The sequence below is a fragment of the Clupea harengus genome, chromosome 14 (assembly GCF_900700415.2).
Source record: "Clupea harengus chromosome 14, Ch_v2.0.2, whole genome shotgun sequence".
NCBI lineage: Eukaryota > Metazoa > Chordata > Actinopteri > Clupeiformes > Clupeidae > Clupea > Clupea harengus.
The window spans coordinates 7,285,278-7,300,277 of NC_045165.1; the positions used below are offsets into that span (position 1 = coordinate 7,285,278).

At 46.9% G+C, this 15,000-nt stretch overlaps 1 protein-coding gene across 1 annotated transcript in view; it reads left to right on the forward strand.

The window, feature by feature from the left end:
• rps6ka5 (ribosomal protein S6 kinase, polypeptide 5) overlaps window positions 1-4,800 on the forward strand; it is a 28,021-nt gene extending 23,221 nt beyond the window's left edge. Inside the window, exons 15-17 of the mRNA XM_012825016.3 lie at window positions 2,853-3,012; window positions 3,398-3,561; window positions 4,248-4,800. Coding sequence (XP_012680470.2) covers window positions 2,853-3,012; window positions 3,398-3,561; window positions 4,248-4,595 — 672 coding nt within the window. The 3' untranslated portion in view covers window positions 4,596-4,800. The remainder of the gene's footprint in view (window positions 1-2,852; window positions 3,013-3,397; window positions 3,562-4,247) is intronic.
• The last annotated feature ends 10,200 nt before the right edge of the window (window positions 4,801-15,000 follow it).

A 15,000-nucleotide genomic window follows, 5' to 3' on the forward strand; every position in this document is an offset into this window, starting at 1 on the left:
TTTAGCCTTAATTCAGATAGGACAGTGATGGTTTGGGCAGGAAATGAGATGGAGAGAAGAGGTGGGGAGTGGGATCTGGAAATGACCGCGGGTCGGATTCGAACCCGGGTCCCTGTGGGCGTTCAAGCCCGTATATGGTCGGGGCTACTGCTTGCGCCACAGTGCCCCCCGCTAAGATCTCCTTTGACACCTTGAGAAACAGAACCCCTAACCTCCAGAGAGGCGGGCATCCCTCCCGTCCGCCCCCCTTGAGCAGCAGGCCTGCGTGACCGGTGCCCCTCACAGCGCGCTGGCAGCAGTCGGCACTCCAGCAGGAGCCTCAGGGCCTCTGGCTCCACAGTCGGGCCAACAGGAGCCCTCCACACGAATAGAGAGGGAGAGAGAGAGGGAGAGAGAGAGAGAGAGAGAGAGGGAGATAATGAGAGAGAGACAGAGGGGGGAGAGAGAGAGAGGGGAAAGAGGGAAAGACAACGAGAGTGGGAACGTGTTTGTGTGGGTACATGTGTGTGGGAGTGTGTGTGTGGCAGTGTGTGTATTTTTGTGTATGTGTGTGTGTGATCTGCTTGATTAATTCTGCATGTTCAGCCACGTCCTCTTTTGTGCCTCTGCTCCAGGCTTGTCTGTCTGAGAACATCACATCAGAGCACGCGAGGAGAGGCAGCACGGAGCAATGCTCCTCTTGCCCTCGGGGTGGGATGGAGAGACCATGGGTCACACACACTGTTTGTGTGTGTGTGTGTGTCTCTCCATGGAGACCATGGGTCACACACACTGTTTGTGTGTGTGTGTGTGTGTGTGTGTGTGTGTGTGTGTGTTTGTGTGTGTTTGTGTGTGTTTGTGTGTGTGTGTGTGTGTGTGTGTGTGAGAGAGAGAGAGAGAGAGAGAGAGAAAGAAAGAAAGAGAGAGTGTGAACTCTCTAGGGACATGTTTTTAAAGGAATATGAGAGAAAAGAGAGAGGAGAAGAGAACTAGAATGGGAGAGAAAGGGTGGGTGAATGAATGAATGAGTGAGTGAGAGACATGAGTGGTGTAGTGTGGTGAGAGAGAGAGGGAGAAGGGAGAGAACAGTAGACCAGTTTGACAAAGCATGACCCTGTGACCACAGTCAGTCTGTCCAGTTTTATGAGAGGATGTTGGAGCACTTCCTCCATGGACAATCTTCCCCACAGGGGGCTTTCAGCCTCAACACAGGATCCCTCACACTGCACACTGCACACTGCACACACACGCACGCACGCACGCACGCACACACACACACACACTCCCTCTCTCTCTCTCTGCCCCATTCATCCTCTGTACTTGAGCTATTTTAGTATTTTAGTATTTCCATTTTCCTCAGGAAGAGGGGCCAGGGGTTTGCGGCGTCAGACTGTAGAGAGAACGGCTGGCAGTTATTAAGGGTTTTGTAGTTCATGTCCAAATGATGGCGGTGTTGGTCAGACGCATGGAGTGCAGTGGAGTTAGCCAGAGATGCAAGCGTGTTGTTCAGTTTATGGAGCGTGCCCAGTGTGAGCAATGACTGGTCATGGCTGATATCCACTGAGAGACTCGGTTAACATCCTTTACTGGCCTTAGAAATATACATGCTTCGAATATTTGTTTAACATTTAAAAAAAAAATCAAAGGTGAAATCATGGGTGACAAACGGGGGACTCGGGACTGCTGGGGCAAGAGCAGCTGTCTGTGCTTCTGTTAGGGTTTGTTTGGCTGTCTGTGCTTCAGTTGGGGTTTGTCTGGGGTTGGGAATATCCGTCTGGTCTGACATGAGCATTGTTGTCCTGAAAGGGTTTCTGAAAACTGGCCCTACTGGTCATTACTCAGTGTCTTCCTGGCTGTCTGTGGTATGGCTGAAGTGATCAGGTAATTGTAACACTCCTTGGGGTGTCAGGCGGTGTGAAGCGTTCAGCGGGGTGTGAAGTCTTCAGTGGGGTGTGAAGCGTTCAGCGGGGTGTGAAGCGTTCAGCGGGGTGTGGTAAACCTGCACTGTGGCTTTTCCCCCAAGCAAATACTGTCAAGCACAGTGTGTGCTGTTGTGTCTCTGCCAGGGAACATGAACCAGTAACTACCAACATCACTTATGTTCAAGACAGCAGTGTCAGTAGCCTGGAGCATACGTACCTGGTGTGATTGATTTGTCTGATCATTCGTTTGGGGAATCTAGGTCTGAAAACATTTGACAAACATTTGATCTACTCTGAAGATAACATACTATGGTGTTGACAGTGTATTTGAATAAACACTCTTTTCTCTCTCTCTCTCCGTCTATCTCTCTCTCTCTGTCGCTCTGCCTCGTTGTCTTTCTCTCTCTCTCTCTCTCTCTCTCTCTCTCTCTCTCTCTCTGTCGCTCTGCCTCGTTGTCTTTCTCTCTCTCTCTCTCTCTCTCTCTCTCTCTCTCTCTCTGTCGCTCTCATCTTGCCCCAGAGCCATTCATGGTATGCGCCATTTGGTGCGGAATATAGCCATGTAGCGAGACTGTTGAACAGAATTTCAAGTTAATATCACAAGCCAGAATCAGCCAATTCTGAAAATCTTTTCAAGAAGCTGATTTAGACTTTAGCTGCTTGAAACACTGTGAATGTTTCTTGACCCCTGACCTGACGCGTTTGACCCCTGACCTGACGCGTTGTCTTTCTCTCTCTCTCTCTCTCTCTCTCTCTCTCTCTCTCTGTCGCTCTGCCTCGTTGTCTTTCTCTCTCTCTCTCTCTCTCTCTCTCTCTCTCTCTCTCTCTCTGTCGCTCTGCCTCGTTGTCTTTCTCTCTCTCTCTCTCTGTCGCTCTGCCTCGTTGTCTTTCTCTCTCTCTCTCTCTCTCTCTCTCTCTCTCTCTGTCTCTCCTTCTGTGTGTGTCTCACAGTACACCATGCTGTCGGGCCAGGTGCCCTTCCAGTGCCAGGAGAAAACCCTCACCCACACGAGCGCTGAGGAGATCATGAGGAAGATTAAGCAGGGGGACTTTTCTTTTGAAGGAGAGGCCTGGAAGAGTGTATCCCAGCAGGCCAAGGACCTGATCCAAGGTGGGGGGGGGGGGGGGGGGGACTCTGGCTGGGAAAGCACCTAGCTCTTTAGAGTTTCAAGGCAGGAGACAGCACCTAGCTCTTTAGAGTTTCAAGGCAGGAGACAGACTGCTGTAATGATCAGCTTTCACATTTTACCTGTTGTGTCCTGCTGTTTCTGCACCATAAAGCATGAATAGATAAAATAACAGATATTTTTTTCTGGAATGGGAATTTTTGGTGCAGTCAGCACACACACACACACACACACACACTTTTACTCACACACACAGTTTTTTCAAGGAACTATTTCTGTGAAACATAATTAAGATATTTGAGTCTGTCCTGAGATATGTTCTTTACCAGCACAAATGCACAAAGTAATCATGTGTGTGTGTTTCTGAAGAGCTCCTGACGGTGGACCCAAACAAGCGGATAAAGATGTGCGGTCTGCGGTACAACGCCTGGCTGCAGGACGACAGCCAGCTCTCCTCCAACCCCCTGATGACGCCAGACGTGCTGGGCTCCTCCACCGCCTCCGTGCACACCTGCGTCAAAGCCACCTTCAACGTAAGGGACAGAGGGACGCTGCACACACACACACACACACACACACACACACACACACACACACACACACACACACACACACACACTCATGACGCCAGACGTGCTGGGCTCCTCCACCGCCTCCGTGCACACCTGCGTCAAAGCCACCTTCAACGTAAGGGACAGAGGGACGCTAGAGGGAGGGAGGGTGTGGGGCGAAGAGATCGGGGCCACAGGGATGGGGACGTTGGGAAAGTGACAGGAAGTGTTTGTGCCGTGATGGGGCTACTGGTGTTTACTTCATGTGGGGTGAGGAGGGGAGGTGTAGGGGGGGGTGGATGTGAGGGGAAGGGATTGGGACCAGAGATGGATGGATGGGAGCATTTGGAAAATGGGGGGGGGTGTATATATATATATATATATATATATATAAGTCGTTGGTGATTTTATTTCTAGGTTAATCATCTTGCCCCAGAGCCATTCATGGTATGCGCCATTTGGTGCGGAATATAGCCATGTAGCGAGACTGTTGAACAGAATTTCAAGTTAATATCACAAGCCCGAATCAGCCAATTCTGAAATTCTTTTCAAAAAGCTGATTTAGACTTTAGCTGCTTGAAACACTGTGAATGTTTCTTGACCCCTGACCTGACGCGTTTGACCCCTGACCTGACGCGTTTGACCCCTGTGCCCGCCGTCTCTTGCAGGCCTTCAACAAGGTGAAGCGACAGGGCTTTCGGCTGCAGACGGTGGACAAGGCGCCGCTGGCCAAGCGGAGGAAGATGAAGAAGACCAGCACGAGCACCGAGACGCGCAGCAGCTCCGGCGAGAGCACGCGCTCCTCCTCTTCCTCCTCCCAGTCCCAGGACAAGAACTCCCCCGCCGCCGGGGAGGCGGCGCCTCGCCCCTCCACCAGCACGACATTGGCCCTCCACCCAGAGGAGGAGGAAGAGGTGGTGGCGGCAGCAGCGTTGGGGGCGGGGGTGGAGGAGGAGGAGGAGAAAGATGAGGAGGAGGAAGAGCCGGGGTCTCGCCTGCCTTCTCCACCACTCTGAGGGAGGTCTTCCAGCGCGGGTCCAGGCAACCACAGCAGGGCTTTTTGTTTTCTCTCAGACAGGGTGTCCTCTGGGAAAGACTGTCCCCCCCCCCCTACTACCCCCCTTTAACCTCCTGAGTAGAAACCTCGACTGCATGCACTGTCGCTGTCAGCCAGCATGCATGAACATGCACACGCCTCCCAGCAAAACAAAAACAAGACAAACAAAAACGAAAGCAAGGTCAAACGCATGCCAGGAGCTGGAGTAAACCCACGCTTCGTTCACCTTTAGCAATAGGCTCCTTTTCCACCGCCGGGCTGAATGGTTCTGAGCAGTTTGCCACAGAGCTAGAACACTCCTCCCTAGTGTAGAGGAGTGCGACTGTTCACCGTTTTGGTTACTTCATCTAGTACATTTTTTGTTGTCAGCTGTGCAGGTTGAGCAAAGATGGCGGCAAATAAAAAAAACTAAACCTAGTTTTTGAAACGCACATCCGGCTCCAAGTCGCCACACTGAGTGGAGGATGATGGGTACTAAGAGTGCTGTGACACACAGGGGGCGGGGCTTCCTGCACTGGACAGTTCTTCAGGTACTTGTACTGATGTTTGGCAGCACAACTACGGGAAAGAGGGGTACAGTCAGCACACAGCTCTTAGCTTGACTGTTCTCTCCCTTGTACGTCGCTTTGGACAAAAGCGTCTGCTAAATGACCTAAATGTAAATGTAAAAATGTAAATGGTGTTGCACAACACGACGAGCCGAAACTGCCACAGTAACCATTCAGCCCTGGGTGGAAATCTGGCTAACACTACCAGGCCAGAACACTCCATCAGTGACTTTTAATCAGGGAACGTGTCTGTATGTGTTGTGCTACATGGTTGCATATATGTGCGTGTGTGTATGTGTGTGTGTGTGTGTACGTGTGTGTCTTCACCCAGCAGCAGGTTTAAGGACTGTTTGTGCTTGGCGGTACAGAGGCCATTGGTTGCAGTGGCCTTTTTTCTTCATCTAGACAGTGTGTGTGTGTGTGTGTGTGTGTGTGTATGTGTGTGTGTGTGCCAGTTCACACGGGCAGAGCAGGCACACACACACTCGCTCAGCTGACTGGATGAAAATGTTGATTTGGAGATCAAAAACGAGGGGAAATGAATAGGGGTGAAGCGTTTTCTCTTGTGTTTCGCCCCCACAGCACGGAGCGCTAGTCACTTTTCTAGCCAAGCTAAAAGTACAAAGAAGGGAAAACAGCGTAGTATTTATTGAAGATTTCTAAACAGAGATTTTTTTTTTTTTATACGAAGAGAATTGTTATATGTGTTAACTTATATCTGTAGTATACTATCTGGTTGTTTTCAACGGGGATCCTTGGTGAAATCTTGAACAGAAATTCTGTTTCTATTTGTATTATTTTTGTAATGATGTTTTAGATTGTGCTTTGTTTTTGTGCCATACTATTTAACATGTAGACTACCTGATCCATCGCCTCAGTGAGGTTAGTCTTTTTAGCAAACAGCATGTTGTTTTAGTGTCGATGTAAAAAAAAAAAAAACATGTGCAACCAAGTATGTCTACACAAGTTCGTTATTTTAGTGATGTCACAAGTGACATTCTGTGGTCGTCTGAGTTTGTTTGTTGTTTCCAAGGTGATTTCTTCTATGCAGAAGGCTATCTATGCCCTGAAATTTCACATCAAAGCTGTCACAAGACCTTTCTTGGAAGGAAACATGTTTGTTTGGAACTTTATGTCCATTGAGAAAAAAAGACTGTTGGCAGCGACGTTTTGCCTGACTAGCTTGTAGCCAGTGGCCCATATGTGCATCTGTCCTTCCAGAGTTCTTTGGGGAGGGGGATGTTGTAGCCAGATACACCATGGAGTTGGATGGAGTTGTTTTCAAATGCAAATGCGTAACCGATTGGTACAGCACTCTTCCTGGATAATCTTGGAGACGTGTGCTATCTTAAGAGCCTCAGCGTTGGGTCCTTTGTGGTGTGAGGTGGTAAAGGGAAGAGCACGCACATGATCCTCAGCTGTCCAAGCGTCTCCGCGGGCTGTGACATGCTGCGTGCCGCGGTTAGGACGAGGAGGACGCTCAGCCCAGCCTAGCGGGCGTCTTTTCGGGAAGTCTGGTCGTGGGAGTACTTTAAAAAAAAAAAGCACCAGCGCAATGTGTACTTCATGAACCAGCAGCACGAATGGTCCTTTAGTGGAGCCTGTAGCTTAGACTTGGCCCGTTGACTTCTCTTTCTGCCTCTGCTGATGATGGAAAGTGTGGTGTGGACAGGTGTGATCACACTGCTGAAGGAGTATGTGGGATCATTTCTAACATGATGAGCACTAACGCATGGCTCCCCATATGTACAGTGTTGGTTACAGTCTCCACATGGTTCACTATTTGTTCCTGTAGTCAGACCCAGATTGATTTTAGGGCTGTTTTGCCCGCTATGTAGGCGTCCAGCTCTGAGGGACGAGCGATTAGCATGGCTAATGGCTGAAGCGGCTTGCTGCCCTTGTTTTGATGTGATGCAGTGTTGACCTTCCAAGGTCCTCTAGTCTACTCCCCGTCAGTAACATGGCGTGTCGGCCCCCGGCTGAATCTCCATGATAATTGCACTAATTGCATTAATTCCACTCTGCACGTCATCATTTGGGGAGGCCGCTGCAACAACAAAAACTCTATCCAGGACCTTGACCAGGCCCTGAGAATTAAGTGATGTTTTTTTGAGGGGTATTAGAGCCAGTGACGGAGAGGGAATGATCCAGCTTTTGTCTCTGTAAACTAGCAGAAGAGAATCTCCTCCTGTGCATTGGTTAATGGCGGACGTGTTAATGGAGCCTGTGCACACCTGGATGTGAGGGACAGTGGGGAGACATGAGGTGGACATGTGGACATGCAGGATCTGTGCCAGTGCCAGTGTCCCCACAATCACCACCCTCTTACACCTACATAAACATGTACTCCCCTATATGGGCACACTCTCTCCCTCTCTCTCTCTCTCTGTATCTCTCTCTCTCTCGTGCGCACACATGCTGCCCGCCCACCCGGAGTCACTTGTGCAGTTTCCTCCTCCTCCGTGTGTAATAATAGAACAAAGAGGGAGTTCGAGGAGAGCTGGAGAGGGCCAATGTGTCCTACGCCGAACCTTCCTCCGGGGAAAGCAAGCCTTTGTTTATCACTGTGTGTGTGTGTGTGTGTGTGTGTGTGTGTGTGTGTGTGTGTGTGTGTGTGTGTGTGTGTGTGTGTGTGTGCTCAAAAACAACCGAGTTCAGTAAATTTCCACTCATTAACATGTCCTTATCCCCGGCCATTCTTCATAACAGTGTTTGTCCTGACCCCTCCTTACCTTGCAGTGAGTCCGTGCCCTTTACTGTCTGTCCCATGGAAAGGGAAATGTTCCCCAGGCTTTTCAGCCATCCATAACTTATTTGAATTATGCAATTGACCCTTTGCCTAGATATAGCTAGGATTCTGTTCTGTCTTTCCATTGGTTCTGTTTGCCATTTTGCGCGTGTGTTCCCTCCTGATGCTATCTCTCTTGGTCCTGACCTCTGATCTGTTGTTCTGTTCTTGGAAGCGTGCGCACAGAAGTATCTGTAAAGGTCGTTTCCCTCTAGTTGGGTGTTTCATGAGCTGTAGTGAGAGCACGGTTGATGTCCAGCGGTTTTGTGCTGCCTTGTTCTCACTAGGGGTGGGGGAAAAAATCGATTCTTCGATTTCTCTCGATTCTCTCTAGAACGATTCTGTCTCGATTTAGAAAATTTCATAATCGATTTTTTAATTAAAAAAAAAAATATATTAAATATATAATTTTTTTTTTTACACATTCATTTTGTGTTGAAATTCAAGCTGCATCGATTATTGCATTGTTAAAAGAAAGTCATAATTGTGACAAGGAAAAACCTTTTCTCTAATAAAAAAAATAGAGAAGGTAATTCATCTGTTGATTTTCTTTAATTATCAAACACAAAGTAGGAAGTGATTTGAGACTCTGAGTAGCAAACTCAAATGTTTTAAAAAATCGAGATGCATCGATAATCGTTTTATCGGTTTAGAATTGATAATCGGTTTAGAATCGAATCGTTGACCTCTGAATCGGAATCGAATCGAATCGTGAGGTGCCAAGAGATTCCCACCCCTAGTTCTCACCCTCATTCTCCAGACTCAAATTCTCTGGGCTCCACTCATGATGGTCGTGTGGCTATAAGACTTAGCCAGTCGGAATGGTGGAGTTCTCCCTTCTGCGTATGAGGTTGTGTGGTTGAAGAGGACAGTATAGGAGTTGTAGTGGCTTCCTGCCACGTTTCTGGTGCGTGTGGCATGGGGTCTCTTTAGGTTGGTTGCTCAGTAGAGGCGCATCATATGGGCTTCACCAGATCATTTCCCATAAAAGCCCTCTGTTGTGCTTCAACCGTGGTTGGGAAAAAGAGAGGGGTCTGTTATGTGCAGTGCGTTACAGTGCATTCATTGAAATAACCCCATCGTCTCTGTCTCCGCCTGTGCGTCAGTGCTGCAGCTGGGAGTTCTCCAGTGTGTACGCGCAGCAAAAGCCTTCTCTCGAGCTGAGAGTGACCCACAGAGCAGGCTCCAAGTCTTCGCCTAAGGCTGGGTTCACTTCATGGCAAGACACGCAAAAAAAAAAAAAAAAAAAGATAAAACCTCACATCAAAGAATGCAATGCACAGCTTTAAACTTTATTTGCACTTAGAGCATGCCTCCCCCCCTCCACCACCCACACACACACACACACTAGTTCCTTCTTGTCTTGATTTCTTTCACTTGCTGCAGTCTCCTTCTGCACCACTGTGAGGACCTCATGGTTGATCTTCAAAACCAAAACGTTCAATTAAAAAGCCAGTTGTGGTGCTTAGGCGTCTGCTCTCACAGTGGTCTGAGAAATGTGCTCATGGGGGAACTGCATGACCGTAGAGTAGTCTACAGCAGTGGCGTGATGTCAGTTGCGGCGTTTTGGTCTCCAAGTGTAATAACTCAAGATGTTGTAAAGATGTGATGGCACTCCAGTTAGAGGACAAGGAGAACCTTCTAGGTATGTGAAAGAATTTCAGTGAACCACCAGGGGGCAGGATTTACCCAGTTTTCAGCTGTCCCTCTGAGCTTGATCTCCTTCATTACTACCCACTGTGCAGCATTAACGCACCTGATACATATGCATTTAAAACCAGAAAAGGAAAATAGCTTTCACTTATTTTATTACTATTATTATTATTGGTGTTGTTATCATCTAGCTGGGCTAGAGGTCAAAATTGTATACTGGTATTTGAAAATGGAAGAGATATGTCTTGTGTGCAGGTATTGATGCTGCACAATATGTTGTGTGTTAAATCGTAGGATGATTTCTAATCTCCTTAATGTCAATGTTTGATTTTGTAAATGTTTATTTTATGGAACAAATAAGAGGGATCATTAATCTTATCAGTGTAGACATGTTAGGTTTTATTGCTGTTTCTGTAAGAGTGTGTGTGTGTGTGTGTGTGTGTGTGTATATATATATGTGTGTGTTTTGTCAAGATAATTCTGATGCAAAATCTTGGAGTAATTGTTGCACAGGAGTGAGTGTGATGCAAAGGAGTGGAATCCTCTTCACTCTCACAAGGACTTAAGTCATGAAGCTCTTCACTCCTCTTTAGAAACCAATTGTTTTTGCATTTGTTTTGTTTTTATGCTTGATATGTGAATAGATATGTATGTTCGAGTTGCTCATAGGAATAAAAAAATAAGGGCTTTAAAGTTTTAAAAAGTTTTTATCCTGGAAAATGTTACATTATTGTGTATGGTCACAATTTAAATAAAATTTCTAATGTCACATATATGTGTGTGTGTGTGTGTGTGAGTGTGTGAGTGTGAGTGTGAGAGAAAGAGAACTAATATAAAAATGAATTTGTCATATCGTATTGAGCTCACGGAGAGGAAAAGAACCCCAGACATTTTAGAAGCCTGTTCTGATTGGTCATCTGTAGAATGATCATTGTAATCCAGATAACTGACTGGAATATGGAACTAGTTTTACCTCTGAGATATGCCTGACACCTATTCATCCTGAAAAGTTTAGTGAGTAGACAGTATCATGATGGTAAATCATGACGGTGAATGAATCATGATGGTGAAAGAACTTACTGAACCAATTCCACTGTTAAAAAAGGCATGTCAATATTGAGCCTTGGATTTTAGGTGAAGTAAGACAATGACATGAGTATGAATATAATCTTAAACAGTAAATGTATATAATCATAAACTGTGCTTTGCATTTTTGTTTTACTATTGTAGAAATGAGGGATTTGTTAGGTACAGCTGTTTCTGAGATCTGAAAAGAACATCCCAGTTTGTAATGCTGTTGGCTAGCATCATTGTGCAAAGACCATTATTGAATGATACTCATTTTCATCACTGTCTCAGTTACCATGGTTGCCAAAACAACAATGCTTTCAGGAAATGCACCGATGCTTAGTCTCGTTTGACTACTGGAGAAGTAGCTCCTCTACGGTCAACCTCTCCTCACCCAGCATCGCAGCCCTGACCTTCAGCCACCAGAGGGCGCCCTCTTCTATGGGTCTCACGGAATACTCTGTCATTGTCGGCCTGGTAAGTAATATATGCATGTTTATAAGGAATAGAGAATTGCCAATGAAGATTACAGACAGTCAGTTTAAGTGAGAGAAGGTGTGTGTCCCCTCGATGTTTTCACATATGATACTTGTTTATTTCTAACAATGACTTGCTTGACTACAAAACTACTATTGCCTGAATAGAAAGGATCTTGTTTTGACTCTTCGAGGTAAAATGGCTTATGTCATTACAAATTGTATTTTTTTTTTTTTGCTGTAGGCTAATGGTCAACGTTTTGGAAAGATGTAAAAATGAAATGTCCTCTTGCAATTGTGGAGGTAAAACCTACAATCAACAGCAGAGGGCGCTCTATGTACACATCTCTTGCTCTGTGTTTGGCTCCCTTTCAGTGGGGTCAGAAGCAGTTTCACCTGCCCAACTATGTCAAGTGTGTTTTCTATGGCGATCCTGGGAACTCGATAGAGGGAGCATACTCTTGCTCTAGGATTTTAGTTTTTGTTTTTATTTCATTATTATTTAATTGCTGTTAATCACTAATTTGCCCTGGTGATTGCAATCAGTTTTTGTATTTGACTTGTGAATCACCCAAGGGGTATTTACTTTGCTTAAATTCTGATTTTTGGGAGAATGGGATGAAGGAAGAGGAGGATGGGATGAGGAAGAGGAGAGAGAAAATCTTTCTGACGTGTCCTCAAGCAGGCCTGAAAATAGACTTTTCTTAAAAAAAAACTTCAGTTTCAGTTTTTAAGGTCTCCATTGTTTTCATGTGGTTTATAGCCTGACAGCAGGGGCATGCGTTTCATACTCCCTTCAAGCTTTTTTCCACCGTCATTGTTCAGCGTTTTTTCGTTTATACAAATTTCAGAAATGGTATTTTCAGCAGATGCATTTCTATACAGCATCACAATACCATTTGAGTATCGCATCAGAAATATCACAAATATGCAAGATCGGCTCCTGATCTCACTGCCTTTGCTGGAAGTTAAAATCTCTGACGATTGTTACAGAATTCAGGGTCTTGACACTTGATGCGGATGGCTTCCCACTGAAATGTGGCACTGTGTCTGTGAAAGAAGCCCAAAGTCAGATATTCTGTATTAAATCCGACATGCGGCAGAAGTGAGGGAGCTGAGACTGCAGTAGACTGAGCTAGATCCCAACCCAACCCTCGGTCTTCCATCAGACTGGCTGAGGGCCAGGGTGACAGTGAGGGATGTGTTGGGAAGAACGTGCTGAGATATCCTGGAATGTCTTGACTTTCTACGCCCCAAACCATCAACCTCACACACACACACACACACACACACACACACACACACACACACACACACACACACACACACACACACACACACACACTCACACACTCACACTCACACACACACCCCTACACCCCTACCGACCCAGCCCCCCTTTTTTGTGTTGCCCTCCCAGTGTTGGTAAGTCTGCCCCAGTCAGTGCTCAGCATTCCAGAGGGCCACCAGTGTAGCGGCTTTGACTGGAGGACCCTGGGCTCCTGGGTGGCCTCCCGACAAGGGCCGAGCGAGGGAGGAGACGATGTCTTCTTAATTAACTCGGACAGGAGGGCAGGAATGCGGCTGGCTGAGGGATGGGGTGCAGAGTGTGTGTGTGTGTGTGTGTGTGTGTGTTGTGTGTTTGGATGGGAGTTCTCTGCTGCTTTCTGCCACTGGGTCTTCACTGGCTTGCCTCATGGAGAGGTAGAATACTCTGTAAGAATCTCAGGTTCCAACAGGGGATTGTTACAGCCCAAATTCAATATACGGACAACATAGGACACTGCCTATCCCTACTTCCGTCATTTGGCAATCATTCTGGATTCATTTAAATGATGTTGTTTGTTAAATGTTTTTTTATCTTTCCAGTACATTTCTATCTATGTATCTACAATAACTGTGGCTGCTGATCTACTATATAGATGTGTCTGGCTCATTGAAGTGTATAGAGAGAGTGTAATTCAGCAGGTTGCATGGCAGTCTCCCATGCTTGTCACTGGCTCTCAGGGCTAGGGGTTTGGTAGAGGGGGCATTCAGTGGGAGATTGAGAGGGGGTTGGGCTTGTTCGGGTCGCTGTAGAGCCCCCCCTGCCCTGTTGCTCTCTACTCTCTATATTGTGTGTGTGTGTGTGTGTCCGTGTGTGTGTGTGTGTGTGTCCGTGTGTGTCCGTGTGTGTCCGTGTGTGTCCGTGTGTGGGTGTGTGTGTGTGTGTCCGCAACATAGTGCCCCATCAGCACTAATAGAGCTGCCTTTGTCTCAGAGAGAGTTACTAACTTTACCCTGCCTCTCACCCGCTGCCGTTACCCAGGTGATGGACATACACTCTTACACACACACATACACACACACACACACACACACACACACACACACACACACACACACACACACATACTTCTGGTGCCATTCATGGGTGGGAACAGAGAAAGGGTGGGAAAAAGAGAGAGCGAAAGCAGAAGAAAGAGACACGAGGACTCACACACACAGACACACACACACACACACACACACACACACACACACACACACACACACACGAGGACTCACACATAGCTCATGACCCCTTGTTTCACTCTAAGTTGGTTTGCATTTTAACGCAAAACAGCATAAACATCTATATGCTTTTACTTCATCACACATAAGAATTTTTTTTTTAGAGATACACACACACACGCACACACATCTTGCCAATGTAAATACAAACACACACATAATTCCATGGTAGTGTATATATGAATGCACGCTGTACACTTGCTCCATGCCTCAATGAATAAATGTATTAGCTAGCATAATTCTCCAGTCTACACTGAAACATGGTTTTCATGGTTGCACTGATAATCAAAAAAAGGTATAACTTGCGATTATTTTTGTTTGTTTGTCTATGTTTGTGATTAAATGTGATGTGTGAGTGTTTGTGTGTGTGCATTTGTGTGTGTGTGTGTGTGTGAGAGAGAGAGAGAGAGAGAGAGAGAGAGAGAGAGAGAGAGAGAGAGAGAGAGAGGGTGAGAGAGACTCTTGTAATCCATCATATGTAGATGGTGGTGGGGATTGACTGAACTGACCTTCAGGCCCCACAAGCCGACCCGCACGTTTCCTGTTCTTTGTGAACGTCAGACAATGGCCCAGGTCCCGCCAGGAGAGAGAGAGGGAGAGGGAGAGAGAGAAAAAGAGAAAGACAGAGGGAGAGAGAGAAAGAGAGAGAAAAAGAGAAAGACAGAGGGAAAGAGAGAGAGAAAGAGAGGGAGTGAGAAAGAAATAAAGAAAGAAAGATAGGTGGGGGCAAATAGGAACTGAGAAATGGATAGAAGAGAATGTGTGCCAGAAATAGAGAGACAGAAAGAGGGAGAGAAGTAAGTGGGGCAAAAGGGAGACAGAGAAATGGTGTGAGAGAGACAGAGACAGAGAGAGAAATGGTGTGAGAGAGACAGAGACAGAGAGTACACAGGAGAGAGACAGAGACAGAGAGTACACAGGAGAGAGACAGAGACAGAGAGTACACAGGAGAGAGACAGAGACAGAGAGTACACAGGAGAGAGGGGGAGGCAGGCAGGGTGGGATGGGGGAGGGGGAGAGACACCCATCCTGTGTCGCCTGGTGTGGCAGTGATCAAGTGGTGTTCTCTTGACAGTGAATGAAGAGCTGAGAGTGGCCATGCCTCTCTGGCAAGAGGCAGGTGTTTTCAGAGGGAACTCTCCGAGAGGAAGACTGAGTGAGGGCACACACACACACACAGAGGGCCTGCACACACACAGAGGGCCTGCACACGCACACACAGAGGGCCTGCACGCACACAGAGGGCCTGCACACGCACACACAGAGGGCCTGCACACA